Source organism: Ips typographus, linkage group LG13, assembly GCF_016097725.1.
Source record: "Ips typographus isolate SLU linkage group LG13, UJ_Ityp_2.0, whole genome shotgun sequence".
In the NCBI taxonomy this organism is placed as follows: Eukaryota; Metazoa; Arthropoda; class Insecta; order Coleoptera; family Curculionidae; genus Ips; species Ips typographus.
This window is the reverse complement of record NC_138434.1, coordinates 3,180,776-3,206,439: the sequence shown is the minus strand read 5'-3', so window position 1 is coordinate 3,206,439 and position 25,664 is coordinate 3,180,776. Positions and strand designations below refer to the sequence as shown.

The window sequence follows — 25,664 nt, the reverse complement described above, 5'->3', positions numbered from 1 at the left end:
AAGCTGCAAGACGATGTAAATAAAGAAGCTAAAATGGTTGCCGGTCAGTGAAACGTTTATGGTTTCTTTTCAATTGTTCAAAGAAAAATACAGGAAAAGTAGCGAAAATGATGGCGATAGGCCCCAAAATGGACGGCGGTCCCAACACCAAATATTTCGAGAGCCCCGAAGCGTTAAATAGTCTGGAAATTGTGAAAAACTGGCTTCAAAAAAATGCCAAGAAGGTAACATATTATTGTGTGTAACTTGTATTTAAACTGTGTAATTTCCTACTAGTGCCTGTTAATTTCAGTTAAGAGTTTAGTAAAATTACCACTGTACTTTCTCTCTAATGTTGGTGTGTGTTTTTTTTTAGTATATCAACAATGAACCAATTACCAATAAGGGCATAGGCCAAACTGTGGTTCAGTTTATGCAGTTCCAGGAGGATTTTTTGGGGAAAAAGGCGGACAAACCACGAATGACACGAATTCCAGTAAGTTTGATTTGTTAATAGTTTTATTAAACTGCTCTCGGGTTAGTTTACAATATGGGATAAAGACACCCATGTAATTGATTAACAAAGTAAGGTTATACTCATTTAGGGTTGTGCATTAACCTTCTGCATGGACACTGTAACTTGTAGCTATTTTATGGGTTCGAATTGAGCAGGCAAGAGGTTACTAAAAGTCACCTAAAGCTAGATTAGACTCTTTTTATTTAGGATTAAATTTTTTGGGCTTCCTATTTAGAAAAAAAATGAGCATTTAGTTGTTATTTGACTAACAAAGGAAAAAATATCTTAGAAGTTACAAGTTGTAAAATTAAATGATTACTCAGTTGTTGGGCCAAGTAGTAAGACGGAAGGTCTCTGTAAATTGACAAAACCAGCGCCATCTGTAGTTTCAAAATTAAAATAGAGAGTTTTCAGGACTGCCACATTATGAATTTAGGGTATTTGACAGTCTAATGTTGTTAAAAACAAAACAACCACAAATCACATTACACAAAATAATGAAAAAACTCTTGAAACTCACAATTTTAAGAGGATTAAGGGATGAAGTTTTAGGAAGCCATATTTGGCAATTATGACGTACAGTGACAGGTTGACACATTGCATACTGTCACCTGACCCCGTTACAACTGTCAAAATTGACTTGATAGTACTATGCAGCTATAAAACACCAAAACGGTGTATCGTTTTGGTTAATTGCACTTCATGTTGTATTTACCACTTCAGGAGGGCATATTTGACAATTATGACGTTTATTGACAGTTTCAGATCGGTCCTGAAATCACGTGTCACCTGTCACAATTGTCAAAATTGACTGGGTAGTACTCTAAAGCTATAAAACACCAAAATAATGTATTGTTTTGATTAATTACAGTTCAAGTTGATTTACATCTCCACGACCCAATATTTGACAGTTGTGACGATTAATGACAGATAAAGATATGACACGCAGTCACCTGACATCTGTCACAACTGTCAAAGTTAACTCGGTATAGTAGTATGAAGCCATAACAACGTTTTGGTTAATTTCAACTCTAGTGGCGTTTACCGCTTCACGAAACCGTATTATTTGACAATTATGACAGTTTGAGATCGGCCATGCACACGTGACACCTGTCATAACTGTCAAAATTGACTGGGTAGTACTATGAAACTATAAAACACCAAAATGTCTCATTCAAAACACCAAATCGGAGTATCGTTTTGGTTAATTACAGTTCAAGTTGTATTTACTACTTCAGGAGGCTATATTTGACAATTATGATGTTTATTGACAGTTTCAGACCAATTCTGAAATGACGTGACACCTGTCACTACTGTCAAAATTGACTGGGGTAACCACTTATATCATGTTAGAGGTTTTGTTAAGAGCTTGTAGAGTAAAACCCATGTGTTAAGTAGTAAAACCCACTTAAAGTGAGAAAATTACAGTTTTAAGCACATTTTTGGAATCCTCATTAAATTTCCTATCTAATAACCTTAAAAAAACACTACAAAATTAAGTATAGTCAGGGAGAAAAACGCTGTCAAAATTTGAATGGCTAAAAACACAGTTTGAAAGGACAGTCAGGGACCAAATGGTCTGTAAAACCCACTTGAAGTGAAAAAATGGGAGTTTCAAGAACATTTTTGGAATCCTCAATAAATTTCCTATTTAATAACCTGAAAAAACAATACAAAGTACAGTCAGAGAGAAAAACGCTGTCAAAATTTGAATTTCCAAAAACACAGTTTAAAATAACAGTCAGGGACCAAATGGCCTGTAAAACTCACTTGAAGTGAGAAAATTACAATTTTAAGAACATTTTTGCAATCCTTATTAAATTTCCTATCTAATAACCTGAAAAAATACTGTAAAGTTAAGTACAGTCAGAGAGAAAAACGCTGTCAAAGTTTTAATTGCTAAAAATACAGTTTGAAAGGAAAGTCATGAACAAAATTGCCTCTAAAACCCACTTGTAGTGAGAAAATGACAGTTTTAAAAACATTTTGGGAATCCTCATTAAATTTCCTATCTAATAACCTGAAAAAATAATACAAAGTTAAGAACAGTCAGAGAGAAAAACGCTGTCAAAGTTTGAATTGCCAAAAACCCAGTTTAAAAGGACAGTCAGGGACAAAATCGCCTGTAAAACCCACTTGGAGTGAGAAAATTACAGTTTTAAGCACATTTTTGGAATCCTCATTAAATTTCCTATCTAATAACCTTAAAAAACACTACAAAATTAGAGAAAACAGAAAGACACAGTTTAAAAGGACAGTCAGGAACAAAATCGTTTGTAAAACCCACTTGAAGTGCGAAAATGACAGTTTTAAAGAACATTTTGGGAATCCTCATTAAATTTCCTATCGAATAACGTGAAAAAACACAACAAAATTAAGTATAGTCAGAGAGAAAAACGCTGTCAAAGTTTGAATTGCCAGAAACACAGTTTAAAAGGACAGTCAGGGACAAAATCGCCTGTAAAACCCACTTGAAAGGAGAAAATGCCAGTTTTAAAAACATTTTGGGAATCCTCATTAAATTTCCTATCTAATAAACTGAAAAAACAATACAAAATTAAGTACAGTCAGAGAGAAAAACGCTGTCAAAATTTGAATTGCTTTTAACACAATTTGAAAGGACAGTCAGGGACCAAATGGTCTGTAAAACCCACGTGAAGTGAGAAAATGCCAGTTTTAAGAACATTTTTGGAATCCTCATTAAATTTTCTATCTAATAACGTGAAAAAACTCTATAAAATAAAGTATAGTCAGAGAGAAAAACGCTGTCAAAATTTGAATTTCCAAAAACACATTTTGAAACGACAGTCAGGGACAAAATCGCCTGTAAAACTTACTTGAAGTGAGAAAATGACAGTTTTAAGAACATTTTTGGAATCCTCATTAAATTTCCTATTTAATAACCTCAAAAACACTACAAAATTAAGTACAGTCAGAGAGAAAAACGCTGTCAAAATTTGAATTGCCAAAAACACAGTTTGAAAGGACAGTCATGAACAAAATTGCCTCTAAAACCCACTTGAAGGGAGAAAATGAAAGTTTTAAGAACATGTTTGCAATCCTCATTAATTAAGTATAGTCAGAGAGAAAAACGCTGTCATAGTTTGAATTGCCAAAAACCCAGTTTAAAGAGACAGTCAGGGACAAAATCGCGTGTAAAACCCACTTGAAGTGAGAAAATTACAGTTTTAAGAACATTTTGGGAATTTTCATTAAACTTCCTATCTAATAACCTTAAAAAACACTACAAAATTAAGTATATTCAGGGAGAAAAACTCTGTCAAAGTTTGAATTGCTGAACGGACAGTCAGGGACAAAATCGCCTGTAAAACCCACTTGATGTGAGAAAATGACAGTTTTAAGAACATTTTTGGAATCCTCATTAAATTTCCTATTTAATAACCTCAAAAACACTACAAAATTAAGTACAGTCAGAGAGAAAAACGCTGTCATAGTTTGAATTTCCAAAAACACAGTTTAAAATGACAGCCAGGGACAAAATCGCCTGTAAAACCCACTTGAAGTGAGAAAATGACAGTTTTAAGATAATTTTTGTAATCCTCATTAAATTTCCTATCTAATAACCTGAAAAAATAATACAAAGTTAAGTACAGTCAGAGAGAAAAACGCTGTCAAAGTTTGAATTTGCCAAAAACACAGTTTGACAGGACAGTCAGGAACAAAATCGCCTGTAAACTCACTTGAAGTAAGAAAATGACAGTTTTAAGTACATTTTTGGAATCCTCATTAAATTTCCTATCTATTAACCTGAAAAAATAATACGAAGTTAAGTATAGTCAGGAAGAAAAAGGCTGTCAAAATTTGAATTGCTTAAAACACAATTTGAAAGGACAGTCAGGGACCAAATGGTCTGTAAAACCCACGTGAAGTGAGAAAATTACAGTTTTAAGAACATTTTGGGAATCCTCATTAAATTTCCTATCTAATAACCTGAAGAAACACTACAAAATTAAGTAAAGTCAGGGAGAAAAACGCTGTCAAAATTTGAATTGCTTAGAACACAATTTGAAAGGACAGTCAGGGACCAAATGGTCTGTAAAACCCACGTGAAGTGAGAAAATTACAGTTTTAAGAACATTTTGGGAATCCTCATTAAATTTCCTATTTAATAACCTGAAAAAACAATACAAAGTTAAGTACAGTCAGAGAGAAAAACTCTGTTAAAGTTTGAATTGCTAAAAACACAGTTTGAAAGGACAGTCAGGGACAAAATCGCCTGTAAAACCCACTTGATGTGAGAAAATGATAGTTATAAGAACATTTTTGGAATCCTCATTAAATTTCCTATGTAATAACCTCAAAAACACTACAAAATTAAGTACAGTCAGAGAGAAAAACGCTGTCAAAGTTTGAATTACCAAAAACACAGTTTGAAAGGACAGTCAGGAATAAAATCGCCTGTAAAACCCACTTGAAGTGAGAAAATGACAGTTTTAAGATAATTTTTGTAATCCTCATTAAATTTCCTATCTAATAACCTGAAAAAATAATACAAAGTTAAGTACAGTCAGAGAGAAAAACGCTGTCAAAATTTGAATTTGCCAAAAACACAGTTTGACAGGACAGTCAGGAACAAAATCGCCTGTAAACTCACTTGAAGTAAGAAAATGACAGTTTTAAGTACATTTTTGGAATCCTCATTAAATTTCCTATCTATTAACCTGAAAAAATAATACGAAGTTAAGTATAGTCAGGAAGAAAAAGGCTGTCAAAATTTGAATTGCTTAAAACACAATTTGAAAGGACAGTCAGGGACCAAATGGTCTGTAAAACCCACGTGAAGTGAGAAAATGACAGTTTTAAGAACATTTTGGGAATCCTCATTAAATTTCCTATCTAATAACCTGAAGAAACACTACAAAATTAAGTAAAGTCAGGGAGAAAAACGCTGTCAAAATTTGAATTGCTTAGAACACAATTTGAAAGGACAGTCAGGGACCAAATGGTCTGTAAAACCCACGTGAAGTGAGAAAATTACAGTTTTAAGAACATTTTGGGAATCCTCATTAAATTTCCTATCTAATAACCTGAAAAAACAATACAAAGTTAAGTACAGTCAGAGAGAAAAACTCTGTTAAAGTTTGAATTGCTAAAAACACAGTTTGAAAGGACAGTCAGGGACAAAATCGCCTGTAAAACCCACTTGATGTGAGAAAATGATAGTTATAAGAACATTTTTGGAATCCTCATTAAATTTCCTATGTAATAACCTCAAAAACACTACAAAATTAAGTACAGTCAGAGAGAAAAACGCTGTCAAAGTTTGAATTACCAAAAACACAGTTTGAAAGGACAGTCAGGAATAAAATCGCGTGTAAAACCCACTTGAAGTGAGAAAATGACAGTTTTAAGATAATTTTTGTAATCCTCATTAAATTTCCTATCTAATAACCTGAAAAAATAATACAAAGTTAAGTACAGTCAGAGAGAAAAACGCTGTCAAAATTTGAATTTGCCAAAAACACAGTTTGACAGGACAGTCAGGAACAAAATCGCCTGTAAACTCACTTGAAGTAAGAAAATGACAGTTTTAAGTACATTTTTGAAATCCTCATTAAATTTCCTATCTATTAACATGAAAAAATAATACGAAGTTAAGTACAGTCAGAGAGAAAAACGCTGTCAAAATTTGAATTTGCCAAAAACACAGTTTGACAGGACAGTCAGGAACAAAATCGCCTGTAAACTCACTTGAAGTAAGAAAATGACAGTTTTAAGTACATTTTTGAAATCCTCATTAAATTTCCTATCTATTAACATGAAAAAATAATACGAAGTTAAGTATAGTCAGGAAGAAAAAGGCTGTCAAAATTTAAATTGCTTAAAACACAATTTGAAAGGACAGTCAGGGACCAAATGGTCTGTAAAACCCACGTGAAGTGAGAAAATGTCAGTTTTAAGAACATTTTGGGAATCCTCATTAAATTTCCTATCTAATAACCTGAAGAAACACTACAAAATTAAGTACAGTCAGGGAGAAAAACGCCTATAAAACCCACTTGGAGTGAGACTTGACTAATTAATGTGGTGTTTTGTAAAGTTGTGAGAATTTTTTGACGAACTTTCTGTTTTTTTTATGTCATAGTTGTCAAATATCGTGTACGGTAAAAGGCCCCGTTAAATCCAGATGAAGGGAATAGAAAAGAAATTTCTTTCTTCGTCTCACTTTGACTTGCATGTCGTACTATAAGTCTGCCTTGTTCAAATGCAGTCCCGAGAACTCTAATGAATTTGCTAATGCCCTAGGACCGGTGGCGCTGCAGACTTTTGGCTCCGTTTTTAAAACCGAAAATTTGTTTATTTAAAAACAAAAACGCAGAAAGCAACAATCAATTGGTAATACTTTTTTTTTAGTCCATGGGAGGGTTAAGCAAATAAACCTACAACTACATTAAAAAGTGTATTTCAATAAGTGGTATTTAAAGACAACTTGGGTTTTGTTTTGACTGTGCTAATATCAGTCAAATTCAAATTCAACTATCTTGGTGAGACATTATTAAATAAATTTTTTCTGGTCAGGTAAAATATTTTATGGACTTTAAACCTGGAGGCGGTTTATGTCAAATGTTGTTAGCGGCTTACAAATTCAAATCTGATCATGGATGGAGACGATTTGAATTACCTTCCGGCAAGGTAAATCCTCATTTACATTAACCTCACTTTGTTTAATTTAAATTTATTTTAGAGCACGTCAAAAATCGATAAAGTGTTTGAAATGTTTCAAGTTATGGAAAAAGCTCTAATTCACAACAAATTCTACACTCCCCCGATAGTTTACATCGATTCCGGTGTAGAAAAGTCCGTAGCACAAAACATTAAAGAGATCATACGTAATCGTAACGGTCAAGTTGTGGACAACGAAGACAACGCTACTCACATTATTTATAATGCAACGGACGCCCCTGTTGAAGAATACGGTCGACCAGTGTTGAAACGTGATAAAATGGTACTGATGCACTGGTACTATTTCCCTGACTCCTTTGACACGTGGAACAGCGTCGAGTCTGTTGGCCTCGACAATATGTCGCTAGATAGTCCAAGTCCCAGATCAGAACCGTGGAGAGTCACCTACACTTGGATATACGACACTGATGTGTACAACGAATGGATGTCTGAGGAGGATTACGAAGTGGACGAAACGGGCAAAAAGAAAATCCATCCCAGACTGATGTCGGTCGAAGACCTGATGAACTCCTCTGAGGAAGCCAACAGCAAAAAAAAGGATCGCAAACGAAAGAGGTCGCCGTCGCCGCGCAGGGAGAAGAGGAAGAGCGGCAGAAACGCTCCCATGAGCAAAAAGAACAGCAAAGAAGACGAGGATGACGCTACCAAGGATATGGACGATCCTCTACCCGAACCGAACGTTGTCGAGGTGAATCCGTCTCCCAACAGTCAAACAATAAAGAAAGACCACGAGCTGCAACCTTTGAAAGGGGGTACGATAACGGAATTGGACGAACCTGATGACAAAACGGATGACAACTCTCAGCTGGGGAAAATGGAAACGAAAACCGAACCGGACGGTCAGGAGGATAACGTGACGGAACAAACCCACCATATCATTATTCCCTCGTATTCGGCCTGGTTCGACTACAATGCTATTCATGAGATCGAAAAGAGAGCGATGCCCGAGTTTTTCAACGGGAAAAACAAGTCAAAAACGCCGGAAATCTATTTAGCTTACAGGTGAGTGTTTTGTTGGATTGAGGCGCGGGGTAGATTGCCGATAATTTTTTTTACACCAAAATGCTTTTTACGTACAAAATACCTTGAAATGCCTTTAAAATACCTCACAATGCTTTTATTATTGCTCGAAATGCCTCAAATTACCTGGAAATACATCAAAACGCCTTTCAGTTATTTAAACTGGCTCAGAATACCTTCAAATGTTATGTGACGTTAAAAATGCAATTCTCCATGTAAAGGCCAGTTGACATCTGTCAAAATTAGTCACGTGACCTTAAAAATGTGGTTTCAAATTTAAAAACTTGATAAATTAAATTTAGACTATTTTGGACAGTTGTGAAAGCTGAAATTGCAAGAGACACACTACGTTACTTTGATTATGCAATTTTAGAGCTTGCAACACTGTCCAAGCCAACTGACACCTGTCAAAAAACAGTCACGTGACCTTAAAAATGTAATTTAAACGTTGATCATTTGGTAAATTAAATTTAGACAGTTGTAAAAGCTGAAATTGCAAAATACACGTTACGTCACGTTAATAATACAATTTTGAGCTTGCAACACTGTCAAAACCAGTTGACACCTGTCAAAAACAGTCACGTGACCTTAAAAATGTAATTTAAACGTTGAAAATTAGGTAAATTAAAGTTAGACAGTTGTAAAAGCTGAAATTTGTAAAATACACGTTACGTCACGTTAATAATACAATTTTGAGCTTGCAACACTGTAAAAACCAGTTGACACCTGTCAAAAACAATCACGTGACCTTAAAAATGTAATTTGAACGTTGATCATTTGATAAATTAAATTTAGACAGTTGGAAAAGCTGAAATTGCAAAATACAAGTTACGTGACGTTAATAAAACAATTTTGAGCTTGCAACACTGTAAAGGCCAACTGACACCTGTCAAAAACAGTCACGTGACCTTAAAAATGTAATTTAAACGTTGAAAATTAGGTAAATTAAAGTTAGACAGTTGTAAAAGCTGAAATTGTAAAATACACGTTACGTCACGTTAATAATACAATTTTGAGCTTGCAACACTGTCAAAACCAGTTGGCACCTGTCAAAAACAGTCACGTGACCTTAAAAATGTAATTTAAACGTTGCTCATTTGATAAATTAAATTTAGACAGTTGGAAAAGCTGAAATTGCAAAATACAAGTTACGTGACGTTAATAATACAATTTTGAGCTTGCAACACTGTAAAAACCAGTTGACACCTGTCAAAAACAATCACGTGACCTTAAAAATGTAATTTGAACGTTGATCATTTGATAAATTAAATTTAGACAGTTGGAAAAGCTGAAATTGCAAAATACAAGTTACGTGACGTTAATAAAACAATTTTGAGCTTGCAACACTGTAAAGGCCAACTGACACCTGTCAAAAACAGTCACGTGACCTTAAAAATGTAATTTAAACGTTGAAAATTAGGTAAATTAAAGTTAGACAGTTGTAAAAGCTGAAATTGTAAAATACACGTTACGTCACGTTAATAATACAATTTTGAGCTTGCAACACTGTCAAAACCAGTTGGCACCTGTCAAAAACAGTCACGTGACCTTAAAAATGTAATTTAAACGTTGATCATTTGATAAATTAAATTTAGACAGTTGGAAAAGCTGAAATTGCAAAATACAAGTTACGTGACGTTAATAATACAATTTTGAGCTTGCAACACTGTAAAAGCCAGTTGACACCTGTCAAAAACAGTCACGTGACCTTAAAAATGTAATTTAAACATTGAAAAATTGGTAAATTATTATAATAATTTGTAATGAATATTGTTTCAACTCAATATCATGTAACAAAGATTTTTTACCATAATAATTGCATGTGTCTGTGAGCTGTTCTGTTCAATTTTCAGTCAATTTTGTTACATTGATACACTACATTGTCTACTGCAACGTATTCGCTCAAAATTCCAATGAAAATATCACAAAACATTTTGAAATACACAGACAATAGAGTGAAGTAGTAGGCCATTTTCACATAGTGTAGTTAAAGTAAGTCATCTCCACAGTTGTTTGGGTTTTTTAAACCATAAAATGCCCTACATGTTTCGAACGCAGAAGCAGCTCATCTTCAGGGGCTAGAAGAACAATAATGTTACATAACCAATTTCAGAAAGAAACATACCTTGTTTAGTGGACTTATCAGCTAGCTGTCATTCTATACAAGGGGACAGCAAGCCTACGGTTACAAAAAATTCAAAAACGTACTGTTTTTCAGTATAAAACGTTTCAAAAAACTAAATTATGTAAAAATATATACTGAAATAAGATAATCAGTATACAGAAATCAAAATACTCTCAAATGCCTTACAAATACCTCGTAATAATGGGAAAGTGCCTCGAGTCATCACACCACACCGAGGCATTACTTATAATTGGGCATTATTAATAGTTTGTCGATTGCTTCCCTTGGATTACCAATTTCGTTTAGAATTGAGACTCTTCTCCTCCAGCTACACATCTCGATGGCGATCGGCCTGTTTGGCAGTCAGATATTTTAGTTGTTTTGAGTCATGCCATTATTGTGACTTCTGTTATTTTATAAGGGATGCCAAGAAATTTCTACGGACTAAATTTCTAAATCGTTACTATTCAAAATAAGATAGACTAGACAATCTTCTAGTCTAACTTATTTACAAAACTTAATGCTAATAATCTACTTGCCAGAAGCGAAACTTGAAAGTCTTACAGTCCACAGTTCCGATCACCAGTGCAGATCACCTCTAGCAGATCTTTTCTTTGCCTGTGTGTCGGATCCTCCTCTGCACAATCAGTTGCCTGATCAGGACAAACTTCCCGAGCTTTTTCGAAAATATCTCAAACGTGAGCTGTTTCCCAAAGTCTGCTAACCAAACAACGCCCTTCCAGCCTCTTTAAAGGTTTCGGTCCAAATGTCTGAATTACTGGGGGAAGCCGCTTCTTACAAGTTTTTTCTTCTCCTTTTACTATTTTTTCTCTTGACAAGTTTTTTTATTGGTGTCACCTATGTCACTTTTAATTAGTTTCGCTCCTGGTCTAAAACTACTCATGAACTAACTAAAATTTAAAACTAAAAAACCTCGAGGACCTAGAAGAGAGAACAACAAAAATAAATACTCATAAGGCTGGACAAGTCTCTAGTCTTACGACCATATTCTATTGAGTTTTGTCATGTTGAATGCGTTGACGGATTTCTCTTCTTTTCACTCCTGCCTGTGTTTTCGATCAGCGATCCGAGGTATACAAAGTTTTGCACCGCCTGACAGCTTCCAACTTGGGATTTTTGAGTATGGTCGTTACGTTCTCTGTCGATAATGGGGAGGGTGCCTCTGCACCCCGGACAGCACGCTTACAGAGCGGGAAGATCAACAGAAACCGCTCTTTTCGTCTTCATCCAAGAATCACTTGAGCACAAAGAAATGGATTATGCGCCTTCTTAGACATAGAGAGAGCATTCGATAACACCTCTCACGAGGCAATCAAAAGGGCGCTGACAAACAAGGGAATAGACAGAACCACATCCAGGTAGATGTGCCAAATGTTGGCTACAAGAACCGGTGAAACAAACGAGGGCGGGAACAGCTTTCTGATCAGCACAAATTGAGGATGTCCACAAGGAGGGGTCCTGTCACCCTTAATGTGGAGTCTGGTAGTAGAGGAACTTCTCGGAATTCTTACCGGGAACGGAGTAACTTGTCTTGGCTATGCTGACGACATAGTCATTATGGCCAAAGGCAAATTCGAAGGAACCCTCCGTGATCTCGTAGAAAGAGACCACCAGAAGATGGTGTTTATCAGTGGATTTGAGAATCAACTCAACAAAAACCACAGTGGTACCTTTCACCAGGAGAACAAAAGACTTACCCTACCTTTACCGCCACGTAGAAAAGATTGCCAGGTCATCAATGATGGTGCGCAGGAACATTGCGGGAAAACGTGGGGTTGTAACCCATCAATACTGCGATGGATGTATACCACGATAGTGAGACCTATGATCACATACGGCGCAGTAGTGTGGCACAGAAAAACTTGCCACAACAAGGAAAACATTAGAGAAGGTGCAGAGACTTGCATGTCTTTGCATAACGGGAGCAATGAGATCGACCCCCACGGCCGCACTAGAGGTAATTCTCGACCTCACACCGCTCCACATCATGGTGAGAAGAACTGCTTGGGGAGCACATCTCAGGTTGGATTTAAAAGGAGAGCACACAGTGCAAGGGACTCTCTGCCTACTGGCAGTGCACACCTCGCCGATCTCCCAACCGACGAAATCATCAGGAAATTTAGTTTCGAAAAACAATTTCGAACGGAACTGAGCACCAAGAGAGATTGGAGCAGAGAATCCATTCAAACACTGGGAAAAAATACCATACCAGGTGTACCGGTATGAAATGAGCGTTTTCTTGTGAAAAATGAAACACTAATTTTGAATGGGAAAGTAAAAAAAATTTATTCGAAGTATTGACCATTGCTTTCTACACATTTTGACCACCTTTCTGGCAATTTGTGGATACCACGCCAATAGAAATGTTCGTCTTTTGAAGCAAACCAATCAGACACCCAATTTTCGACTTCTGCGTAGGAATCGAAGTGCTGCTTTGCCAATGCGTGTCCCATCGATGAAAACAAATGGTAGTCGGAAGGGGTCGGAAGTCTGGTGAATACGGCGGGTGGGGTAGCAGCTCCCAGCCAAGTGCTTTGATTGTTTCCAGAACCGTTTTTGCTTTGTGTGCAGGTGCATTGTCGTGTAACAAAATTACTTTGTCGTGTCTTCTGGCCCATTCTGGTCGTTTTTCGATCAATGCATGGTTCAAATTGATCATTTGTAGTCTGTAGCGAATAGCATCTACAGTTTCACCAGGTTTTAGAAGCTCATGATACACCGCACCTTTCTGATCCCACCAAACACAGAGCATTGCCTTCTTGCCGAATCGATCTGGTTTTGCAGTCGATGTTGATGGCTGTCCCGGATTAACCCATGATTTTCTCCGTTTAGGATTCTTAAAATATATCCATTTTTCATCGCCAGTGACGATTCGATGCAAAACTGATTTTTTTTCGTGTCTTTGAAGCAAAATTTCACAAGTGGTCTTCCGGTTTTCCATTTGTCTTTCATTCAATTCATGTGGCACCCATTTTCCACACTTTTGGATCTCTCCCATAGCTTTCAAACGGTCATAAATTGTTTGTTGTGCAACATTTAACATTTCTGCCATTTGCTTTTGACTCAAAGTATCATCTTCATCCAATATTGCTTGCAGTTCGGCGTCTTCAAACTTTTTTGGTGGTCTTCCACGTTCTTCATTTCTCACATCAAAATCATTATCTCTGAACTGTTGAAACCATCTTTTGCATGTTGCTTCTGATAGAGCATGATCACCATATGCCTCGACAAGCATTCGATGCGACTCTGCAGCACTTTTCTTCAAATGGAAACAAAAAATCAATGCTTTCCGCAAATCATCACTTTCCGGTATAAAATTTGACATTTTCAACACAATAAAAAAATATGATGTTGTTTGTTCAATGACTGGAAGGTTATTGGTTATGTTTGACAGATGTCATACCAACCAAACAGAAAAAAAATTAAGGCCCGTTCACAACGAATAATCCCTACCGACACAATTCATGACATCATTTCATACCGGTACACCTGGTAATATGGTATACGGACGGATCTAAAATTCCCGAGGGGACTGGAGCAGGAGTCTACGGGCCTCGCACCAAATACTCCAAACCCATGGGCCTAGCATTTTTCGAGCGGAAATTCACGCCATTGAAAGGTGTATTCAGTTTAACCTCGACAGGAAATACCGGAACAAGGAAATTGCGATCCTTTCCGATAGCCAAGCAGCCATCAAAGCGTTGAGCTCATCTAACATCAACTCGATGATGGTTCTGGAGTGTCTAGGAAAGCTTAATGATATAGGAAGGAACAAGGTAACCCTCCTCTGGGTTCCAAGCAGATACTCTGACACGAAAAGGAGCATCAGCTCCACTGATCGGGCCAGAACCATTCTGCAGCCTTGGAAAGTATATGTCCAGGAAGTACTTAATAAAACTGAAGAAGAACTGAGAGCAACACACTGGCAGGACTGAGGCAGGCCAAAGATGTCCTCGGCAATTTTAACCGAGTAAGATCGAAGACACTGATTAACCTCAGCAAAATTAGTCTCAAGGCATTAACGGAGTTTCTAACGGGTCATTAGAGAACACTTAAGGAAACTAAGCCTAGAAGAGGACAGTACCTGCAAGTTTTGCGGAGAAGAACCAGAAACACCCCCACCACATCTTGCTGGAGTGTTATGCTGTACGCCACAGAAGATGAAACCCTCTGGGATCACCCCAGCTGGCTGTGGAAGAAATACCTCGAACAGACCCACTCAAGATCCTGAAATTCCTACAGGAACTACATTTTGAGGGGCTGCTATAAACAAGGAAACCTTGAGATAGCAGAAGAAGATGGGGCACAATAGATCTAATGAGGTCGCAGTACATCTGTTACCATCCACACCTACCATTACCATTATGTTCTCTGTCTATAATCATCGCTTTGGTCTTGTTGTAGTTAATTTTGAGACCGTAATTCTCGCTAGTTTGTTCTAAGGAGAGCCAGTAGCTCAGCTTTTGTGGTTGTTAGGAAAATCTCAAGTTAGATATCCTAGTTCCTCCAAGGGTTACTACTATCCTCGAGTGTGTCCACCAAAATACCTCGGCGATCTACCCTTCGGTTTTTATTGGGTTGAGGTTGGTTTTTTTACTGATAACGGCACTTTTCTTGCAGGAATTTAATGCTAGACACCTACAGATTAAACCCTACAGAGTACATAACCAGCACTGCGTGCAGAAGAAACTTGGCCGGTGACGTTTGTGCCATAATGCGAGTACACGCGTTCCTAGAACAGTGGGGCTTAATCAACTACCAAGTGGACACGGATTCGAGACCGTCACCTTTAGGCCCACCACCCACGTCGCATTTTCACATTTTGTCGGACACGCCGTCCGGTTTGCAACCGATCAATCCACCAAAAACGCCCCAACCCAGCGCGGCCAAAACCTTACTCGACTTGGACAGACCGCACGACTCGAAGAAAATTGATGGGTCAGAGCCTTTGGCCAGTTTTGGACTAAAGTTGGATCAGTACTCGAAGAAACCGGCAGTTTTACGAAATAAAACGGCCGCTTCTTTGAGCCGAGAATGGACTGAACAGGAGACTTTGCTTCTATTGGAAGGTAAGTTTGATATTTTATCCGACACATGACAGTTATGACTGTCATTTTATACACGTAAACTGTCAAATAACACATACTGTTCTCGTGGAGTGAGTTTACCCGTGCGTCACGAAGGCTACGTCACTTATAATCATATGAATCAAATCTGTTGTGTTCATATTATAGAAAAGGGCGTGTCTAAAGCTTCGTCACGTTTAAAATTTTACGTGTATTGTTAGTCAGAAAGTAGAGGTCTTTGGCTGCAAATTTGCACTAAAACAACCTCATACCAAACATTTTTTATTTATGAGAAGTCTCCGTTTGGATCATAGAATTCCGTCTAAATTTGAAACCTAATTTATTTACCAAAATTCGCAGAGATGTATCACCAATATGTAGTATTTCTTTAACTTTAAGCTCTTGATTTAGGTTCTGGATGGTTACATGTTTCTCTAAAATAAATACAACAAATTAAAAATTCAATAAGACATTCTGAGGGATGTTGTAGTATCTCATATCTCATTTTCAGGTTGCAATCCACTTGTTTTATTTTAAACCCGCTGGAAAACATTTTAGACGCTTATTTTATTTTTTCTATGACTTTATTATTAATATGTTTGAAGAAATTTTTATGAAAAATCTATAATGCAACCCAAAAATCTCAGTCTCTGGAAACAGTGAAATGTTAGTAGATGTTTCTTACAGAAGTAGATATATTTTACTATTATTAACATACTATCGTTGTACATATTGTTACGGTTTGGGCCTACTATGCTCGATACTCGATGAAACCGATGCGCCGTAATATCTGGCCGGGCGCGTATTAAAGTAGGCCACAGTTAGGAAGCGCTACCTGGAATATTCTTGAATGGTCAAGGCAACCCGCGAAGCGTTTCGCGGTCATTCTAGAACGTGGTTTGCGAATATAAAAGAAGCGGTGTCGACGACGGCGTAGTAGTGTAGTAGTGAATTTGGGAACGCGGTTAAGTTTAAATAGTGGAATAATTGTGGAATTGTAGTAGTGTTTTTAGTAGCTGTGTTAATTACACTGGCCGACACAATTTTTGAACACCAGTCAGACCATTAATTTCACAATGCTTATGCCTTTCTAGTAATAGAAAAAAATCCCATAAAGTCCTAGAACGTCCACTTTTTTCAATAGCTTCGTTAAACTTTTTGATGTTGGCCAGTAATAGCCGTGTTTGAGTTGAAGCCCCACATGAAGGAGCAGAGCAAATATGACGAACCCCCATTTGCACAGTCATACTTTAAGCCAAGATTAAGTTAAGGGTGGTTCACACTGTGACAATACAGGTGAAAAAATGACAGCCTGAATCAAACTTAACTTAGGCGCGGCCTAAAATACGACGGTAGGCGTGTTCGGCAGAGTCGGCACAACGCGTTCATCTAGAATTACAAAGTCGTAACTGCCAAAATGAAACTGTAACAAAGAATTGCTTTTTTGGGATTAACACAACGGATATTACTTATTTACCAAGAGGAAATATTCGTAAATTCATATGTAGTTACTGTTTTTTTTTTAAATATTTTTAGTATTATATACAAAAGAGGGTTCTTCCAAAAGGAGTTTATATGCATATACGACTTTGTAATTCTAGATGAACAAACAGTAGAAAAGATAAAAAAAAAAGATAGGTAGAAAAAGAGTTTTTCCCTTGTATTGGTATCTATTAATCTAAAATCACTGATGGTCGGCCGGAGAGGAGTGCATTTCAACCTGGATCTCAAAATGTTAAGTATGAGCCTCTTGTAGATCCAAAAAATGTTCTTTTGCCTCCTCTTCATATAAAACTCGGACTGATAAAAAACTTTGTGAAGGCTATGAATAAAGATGGTAAAGGATTTAAGTACCTGAGACAAGTGTTTCCTCAGTTTTGTGACGCCAAATTAAAAGAAGGTATTTTTATTGGACCGCAAACTAGAAAATTGATGGGAGATGTTCATTTCACGGAAAATCTCACCTTAGAAGAATTGAGAGCGTGGAACTCATTTGTAAGAGTGGTGAAGGGATTTTTAGGTAACAATAAGGATCAAAATTATGAACAAATAGTTGAGGAACTTTTGGAATCTTACAAATTGCTTGGTTGTCGAATGTCTTTAAAAATTCACTTTCTTCATTCCCGTCTATCATTTTTTCCGGAGAATTTGGGCGCTGTTAGCGACGAGCAAGGTGAAAGGTTCCATCAGGACATCAGGACAATGGAAACAAGGTACCAGGACGATGGGATGAAGCCATGATGGGTGACTATTGCTGGTTTTTGAAGAGAGAAGACGTCACCCCACACAAAAGAAAAAAATAGAACTATTTGGTGTGTTTCAAATAACTTTTTTGAATATTTGTATTGTTATTAGATTTCAACTTATTATTAAGTAGATACAGTCGCTATAGAGATTTAAATTACTTGCAAAATATATTTTGTGATAAATAACATATGCATTATAATACCGTTCTACGCTTGTGGTTTGTTTAACGTAACAAGAAAACCTTACGTGCTACAAGTTTTTTTTTTGCTGTTTTCAATTCATATTGGTCCATTTTACCATTTTATGCTATTCAGCTTTTTGTTACAAAAAAAAATATTTTTTTGTCGACCAGTGTTATTGTACGGAGTGTTTTAAAGTGTTAATAAATTTATTAATTGTTCAGTTAAATTGACTTTGTGTGAACCCACGGGAAAATCGTAACAATTGGTGTCAGAAGTGGGATCAGACTTTAGTGCGACGTGAATTTGAACTAAACTTCGGGTTAAAGACAGTGTTCAGAACCGGACTAGAGATTTTCGAAACAGTGGTGTGTTAAATTTATTTTATGCCAATAACAAGACGTCAAAGTGCAAACATGGAGGCCCAACTTGCAGCTATGATGGAAATGCTTAAACAAAATCGACAACAAGACAAGGAAGAACAAGAAAGAATTCGACAACAAGACAAGGAAGAACAAGAAAGGATTCGACAACAAGAGAAGGAAGAACAAGAAAGGATTCGACAACAAGAGAAGGAAGAACAAGAAAAGATTCGACAACAAGATATGGAAATGCGTCAAGAAGATAGAGAGCGTAACGTAGAAATATTGACCGCTCTAGCGGGGACCAAAACAGAAATCCAAGAGTATGTAACCCATAGTCTCAAAAAGATGGAGTGTGATGTTGAGGAAAAATTAAAGGATGTTCGGGAGGACATTAATAAAATTCAGGTTGATGTTCGGGACATTCATAAAAATCAGAATGATGTTGAGATAAAGCTACGCGACTTAGAGCAGAAAATTGACAGCAGAGGAGTCAGCTCTACAGTGTTCACCGGAAACGGGCTCAACAAGATCAAGCCTCCCACATACGATGGTCAAACTTCATGGGCAACGTACCAACTCCAATTTGAGGCCGCTGCAAATGCAAATCGATGGAGTAACGAGGAAATGGCTGTAGCACTGGTGGTGGCATTACGAGGACCTGCATTGGAGCTGTTACAGACGGTGCCTATCGCCCAACGAAGCAACTATGAAGCATTAGTAGCTGCATTAGAACGTCGTTATGGGGATCAACGTAAGAAAGGACTGTATCGAACGCAATTAATGGCAAGACAGCAGAAAACTGGTGAAAATCTAGAAGAGTTTGAAACCGAAATTCGTCGCCTTGTGCATCTGGCTTACCCAGCCGTCCCGGATGAAATCCAAGAAGAACTTGTGGCACAGTATTTTGTAGATGGGATTCGAGATCCGGAGGTAAAGAAATGGCTGAAGATGTTCAAAGGGAGCAACAACAGCGAATTACTGATTCGAGCGCTGGAAATTGAAGCTGCGTGCAATGATTTAAAGCCAGAGCCTATTCAAGAGGAAAGAGTACCGCCAGCCGATCATGTTGCTACATTAATAGATGAAATTAAAGCAATGGTGGGCCAATTAGTGCAACAAATGGCAGCATCAGGAAATAGTCAGTCCACACAATTAGAACGATCACGCCCGATCACGAGAATGGAGTGTTATCGATGCGGACGTACGGGACACATTAGAAGGAATTGCAGACAGCGGTCTTGTTCTCCAAACCCACAGTGTCGACGAAATCAGGACATCAGAACAAATCACCGGAACTCCTCTGCTAAAAGAAACATTACATGTTATATTTGTGGACGTAAAGGACATTACCAATGGAATTGCAGACAGCAGTCTCGTTTACCGACCCCGCAGAACTGGCGTAACCAGGAGCAGGAAATGAAGAACCCGGAAGGACATTTACCGCGATATGTAGAGGATCGTCAAGCTTTGGATAGTGCCTTAAGGTATCGAAAAGGACAAATTCATAATGGTTGGAGGATTGGTCAAATCGCGAAGGTGACAGATAAAGAGGCTACAAAAAGAATGAAGAGCAGCGTTTCTAAGGAAGTCATAATAAAAGGACAGCGCTCAGACTCTGATTTGGAAGTAATCAGAAGATGGTTGGAGAAGGATTTGAAACCGGATTGGCAACAGATTTCCAGATATGGACCAACAGTAAGGGGTTACTGGTTGCAGTGGAATTCGCTTCGACTGCGAGATGACTTAATTACTCGCAAATGGGAAAGTCCATACGGAAAACGCTTTGTTTACCAAACAATAGTGCCCAATTCCTGCAAAGAGAATGTGCTGCGAGAACTACATGACAGTCGCGGAGGAGGACACTTTGGAGTAAACCAGACTTTGGCTAGAATAAGAGATCGATTTTACTGGATTAACTTCAGAAAGGACGTTGAGGAATGGTGTAAACGGTGCGACCATTGTTCGTTACAGAAGGGATCCAGCACAATTCGGGAACTTGAGAGAGAGAAGATGAAACCAAACAACGACCGTATGAAGATGACACTGGACCACAGACCAACTGGTGGCAGTTATAAGGACGGTGATGCTGTGTGGATGTTTCAACCCAGGAGGAGCAAAGGATTAAGTCAAAGATGGCAACGACACTGGGAGGGACCTTACAATGTGGTAAAAAGGTTAAACGACGTCGCATACAGAGTCCAACGCAGCCCCAAAGGCAAGATGAAAATTGTCCATCTGGACAGACTCAAGAAATACCAGGGAATAGTTGAAGCAGATCGGGACGATCAGCTTTAAGAGGGGGGCAGTGTTACGGTTTGGGCCTACTATACTCGAGTCAGGATGAAACCGATGCGCCGCAATATCTGGCCGGGCGCGTATTAAAGTAGGCCACAGTTAGGAAGCGCTACCTGGAAGATTCGAAGCAAATCGCGAAGCGTTTCGCGGTCATTCTAGAACGTGGTTTGCGAATATAAAAGAAGCGGCTTCGTCGTCGACGACAGTGAGTGTGAGAGTAGTGGAGTGTAGTAGTGAATTTGGGAACGCGGTAAAGTTTAAATAGCGAGTAATTGTGGAATTGTAGTAGTGTTTTTAGTAGCTGTGTTAATTATTGTACGGAGTGTTTTGAAGTGTAAATAAATTTATTAATTGTTGAGTTAAATTGACTTTGTGTGAACCCACGGGAAAATCGTAACAATATGTAAGGTCTTAAAATTTCTTATTTTCTTCCTGAACAGATAATAAAGCTTCTAAAGGTCCTCCATGGGTTTTTTCCAATTCAAAATATTCACGAAGGTTAAGAATTAACTGCTGGGCTTGTCTGTGGAGAATTTTTCCAGGCAATTTCTAAAAAAATACTGTAATAGTAAGTAATCCCGAATTTAGGAAAAACTCCCACTTTTTTTTTCAAAACAGGTTAGTAATTGTGCCAATTTTGGTTAGATCGTGACAGCCGACATAAAAAAAATAAAAATAATAATAATAATATTATGAAAGTACTTAGAGAATGTTAAAAGCGTAGAAACAATAGCTCTTAAAAGAGCTGTGGCGGTGTGGTAAATAGAAAACTTTATAAATGATTAACAACACAAAGAAACGGAAAAGAATTAATAGTAAACAAATGAAATAAATTTCGATGATTTTCAAACTGACAATGACTGAAATAGAAGCGCTAATCAGTAAATGTTTTTTTTTTGGAAGACATTCACTTAAATATTTACCCTTTCTGAAAGTGAACAATAGACAAGGATGAACTCAGATGAAGTCAACAATGCATGTCTAGGGACGTTTTTAATTTCAACATAATTTTATGCTGTGGTGAATCAGATGGAAGTCCGGTGCTACTCTGATGATCTGTCAATTGATTGTCAAAAGATGTGATGGCATCAAAATACCGTTGAAATAACAAACGCCATTGAAAACCACCATCTTCCATCACCTCAAAAATTTGTATTTTTAACCTAAATTAACTAAACCCGTGCCTAAACCTAAACATTGTTTTGTTTTGTTTGAAAAAAAAGCGAAAAAGTTTAACAGAAAAAATGGAACACGTTGCTGCAGTAATGGCAACACTAAGAAACGATTCAGATATTTCAGATTCAGATTATTCTTTAGATGAGCTGTTGTTGATTGCATCTAGAGAGAAGCACCATAAAATAAATGAATACATAGAGAATGTTGTTTTGTTGTTTATAGGTACTCATTAGGTAGATGATTTTCAATCGCAATTTCTTCAATTTCTTCTGGACTAAGAAAAGTCTGTATTTCGACTCCTTCATGCTCCAATGATACAACAATCTTTCCTTCCATGTTTTTCGAGTTTAATTTTCTTATTAACAAAATAAAAACCGAACATAACATAACCAATAAATTACAAGTTCAATCCACCAACAAATGTCATTTCGTTCCACCGACTTCAAAGTCCGGTTGCGCCCGGTTTACATCACTGGTTGAACGTTAGTTCAACGGATGAAAATACGAACGCAAAAAAGAATCCATCATATCTATCGGAAATTATTTACGAACGCTTTTGGTGCCATCAGGTTAACCGGTGTAACAACAGATGGAAATAAAAACGTGCCTTCTACTTCTAAATCACAGGGGGATGACGCACGGGTAAACTCAGTCCGCGAGAACAGTAACTCACTATAACATTTCTAGCAGTAATTCAGAAAGTCATCAAGAAGTGTAATTCAGTTTAGTTTTTAACCTAAATAGTGTTATTTTTTTCATAACATTCATTGTGTTATAACACTTGATTCAATAAGCCCCGGGACCAACTAAGAAAAACAATTATTTTTCATGAAATTCGTCTTTATTCATCAATATAGTTCCCTTCTAGAGTGATACAATCATTCCAACGATTTTCCAACTTTTCTATACCATGTTTATAGAACGATTTTTCCTTGGCCTCAAAATACGCTTCAGTTTCAGCGATGACTTCCTCATTTGATTGATATTTCTTTCCCTGGAGCATTTTTTTGAGGTCTGAAAACAGCCAGTAGTCGCTGGGGGCCAGGTCTGGACTATACGGTGGGTGGGGAAGCAATTCGAAACCCAATTCCTTGAATTTGACCTTCGTTTTTATGGGACTTGTGACACGGTGCATTGTCTTGATGAAAGAGAATCTTTTTCTTCTTCATATGGTCAATCGGTCCAATAATGCACAATAATAGTCGCTGTTGATTGTTTTTCCCTTTTCCAAATAGTCAATGAACAATATACCGTGTGTATCATAGAATACAGAGGCCATAACCTTGCCAGCCGATTGTTGCGTTTTTGGTCGCTTGGGACGGCTTTCGCCGGGTCCAGTCCACTCAGATGACTGCCGTTTTGATTCAGGTGTGTAGTGGTGGATCCAGGTTTCGTTCATGGTCACATATCGACGCAAAAAATCCTTTTTATTACGGTTAAACAGCTCCAAACAACGCTCTGAATCATCAATTCGTTGTTGTTTTTGGTCAATAGTGAGCACTCGCTGCACCCATTTCGAAAGCAGCTTTCGCATACCCAAATGTTCATGCAAAATTATTAACACACTACCTTCTGATATCTTTGAGACCTCAGCTATCTCACTCACTTTCAGTTTACGATCAGACAATATCATTTTGTGGATTTTTTTGATGTTTTCTGGAACAACAGCCGAATTTGGGCGTCCAGACCGGTCAGCGTCATTTGTGTCTGTACGACCGCGTTTAAAATCAGCAAACCACCTACAAATCGTTGTTTTCGATGGAGAAGAGTTCCCGTAACATTTTTCAAGCCATTGTTCTGTTTGGACGGTGTTTTTTCCCATCAGGAAACAGTGTTTAATCAGCACACGAAAATCACTTTTTTCCATGTTTTAAAAAAACTCAAAAGTGGTTCACTTTAAAAAATTCTCACAAACAAAATATTGGAGGGAATGAGCTCAGGATTTGACCGCTGTCGTTTGAAAGATGGTACTTCAAGGGAAAAATATAAAAATGCGATTTGTAGTGCCACCTGTGGGTTAGTCCCGGGACTTATTGAATGATGTGTTAATAATACTTTCAGGAGCATTACTTGATGTGTTTGCTATTGCAGATGATAATAATATGTAACGTGTAATGCTAGAGCTACTTGTTTTTCAACTGACAATAGTTCTCTTAAGTTTAAAAGTAAAAGTCTTGGTGCCAATTCATCTTGCAACCTCTTGTGCAGAGAGAACTGTTTTTTTGACATGTGCACGTATGCTCCCATAACAATTCTCTCCCAACGGTCTTGATTTCTTTATTTCATCCAAATTCTTTTATATCGTATTGCATCTCCAACTAGTTGTAGGGGTATATCTTCCTTCTTCTCTTCATAAACGATTTATTAAGAATATGACGTGAATGCAGTATTTGTTGGCGTTTCCTCCTGAGTGAATGGTTTCCAGGTTTGGAAATGTACAAAGACGATTGGAATAAAGTGTGCGAACACGTGGGTTCACGTACCCAAGACGAGTGTATTTTACACTTTTTGCGACTCCCCATAGAAGATCCGTACCTTGAAGATCCAGAAGCTGGCGGTGCTTTAGGACCGTTAGCCTACCAGCCTATACCATTTAGCAAAGCAGGCAATCCCATCATGTCCACCGTTGCATTTTTGGCTTCTATCGTCGATCCTAGAGTAGCAGCAGCCGCTGCCAAGTCTGCAATGAACGAATTCGCCAGCATTAAAGATGAAGGTAAAAAATATTAGGTGGCAAAAATTCGTTTTTTTTGAGAAAGTTTATTTAGTTCCGGCAGCCGTAATGGACGCTCACTTAAAAAGCGTGGAAGCGTCGTCAGCTTCGGGTAAATACGACCCGGCCGCTAATTTAGCGTTAACTGGAATCGCGGGAACCGCTCCTGAAAAGGAAGACGAACCCACTAAAAAAGAGAAAGAAGACGAACCGTCCCAGGAAACTAAGGAGGAGAAAGAACCCATAAAACAGGATCCGGAAGACGTGGAAATGCCAACTGCCACGACTGAAATCAAAGTGAAAGACAGTGAAATGCAAAGCGCTGCCGCGGCCGCCTTGGCGGCGGCAGCGGTCAAAGCAAAACACTTGGCAGCCGTCGAAGAACGAAAAATCAAGTCGTTGGTCGCTTTGCTGGTCGAGACGCAAATGAAAAAGTTGGAAATCAAACTGCGCCACTTTGAAGAACTGGAAACGACCATGGAACGGGAACGCGAAGGGCTCGAGTACCAAAGGCAGCAGCTGATCACTGAACGGCAACAGTTTCACTTGGAGCAACTGAAAGCGGCCGAATTTCGGGCTAGACAGCAGGCTCATCAAAGGTTTTTGCCGTTTTCACGATTGAATTCATTGAAACTAACACTCGCTTGGTAGGTTACAGTCTGAACACGGTCAGTGGTCTGCGCAGCACCAATCTTCGGTGGCTTCAAATTCGAGCGATACAGGACCAAGTACAACGCCCACTCCTCCATCACCTCAAGCCACTCCTCATCACCATGTCGGGTAGGTCATTCGTTTGTTACAAAGTTTGGAAAAATAATTAAACTTAATTCACAGAGACAGCCAGGACAGTGAATGATCTAAGAAGCAGCAACAGATTTTATATAATTAAGCTCATTTTTTCCCATGACCACTGGATAGCACCAGGTAAGGGAATAGTTTCACCATCCTACTTTTTTTTGTTTTTTTTTAAGCCGATGTGCCTAATTCTTTTGCACATTGAGCTACAGTCTAATTGAGTGTTACACCATATTCAGATTGAGTTCTCTTATACAAGTATCAAGCAGGTCGGTGATTATATATTTTCCTGTATACGCTTCTAAAATTCGAGGGATTTGGTTGTTTGATAGCTTTTTAGATTCATGGTAACGTTTAATTTTGAAATAACAAATTTTAGTGCACATCCCAATAAAATCGTGTAATACTAATTATTTTTTATTTGTAAACATAGAAAGTCAATAAAGTAATTTTATAATTTT

General features: G+C 37.8%; 1 protein-coding gene across 1 annotated transcript; it reads left to right on the top strand.

Moving 5' to 3' along the window:
* Positions 1 to 25,664, top strand: LOC145736952 (SWI/SNF complex subunit SMARCC2-like). Its single transcript, XM_081991507.1, has 9 exons — positions 1 to 224; positions 356 to 475; positions 7,037 to 7,150; positions 7,203 to 8,203; positions 14,988 to 15,436; positions 24,121 to 24,411; positions 24,464 to 25,007; positions 25,060 to 25,188; positions 25,243 to 25,664. The coding sequence occupies exons 1-9, from the start codon at positions 108 to 110 to the stop codon at positions 25,262 to 25,264; spliced, it is 2,787 nt and encodes a 928-aa protein (XP_081847633.1). The 5' UTR covers positions 1 to 107; the 3' UTR covers positions 25,265 to 25,664.

Bases quoted from the DNA above. Each gene is read 5' to 3' on its own strand.
- LOC145736952 (XM_081991507.1), top strand. From the start codon at position 108: ATGATGGCGATAGGCCCCAAAATGGACGGCGGTCCCAACACCAAATAT. The intron at 476-7,036 runs GTAAGTTTGATT...TTTTCTGGTCAG, and splicing joins CACGAATGACACGAATTCCA to GTAAAATATTTTATGGACTT. The intron at 24,412-24,463 runs GTAAAAAATATT...AAGTTTATTTAG, and splicing joins CGCCAGCATTAAAGATGAAG to TTCCGGCAGCCGTAATGGAC.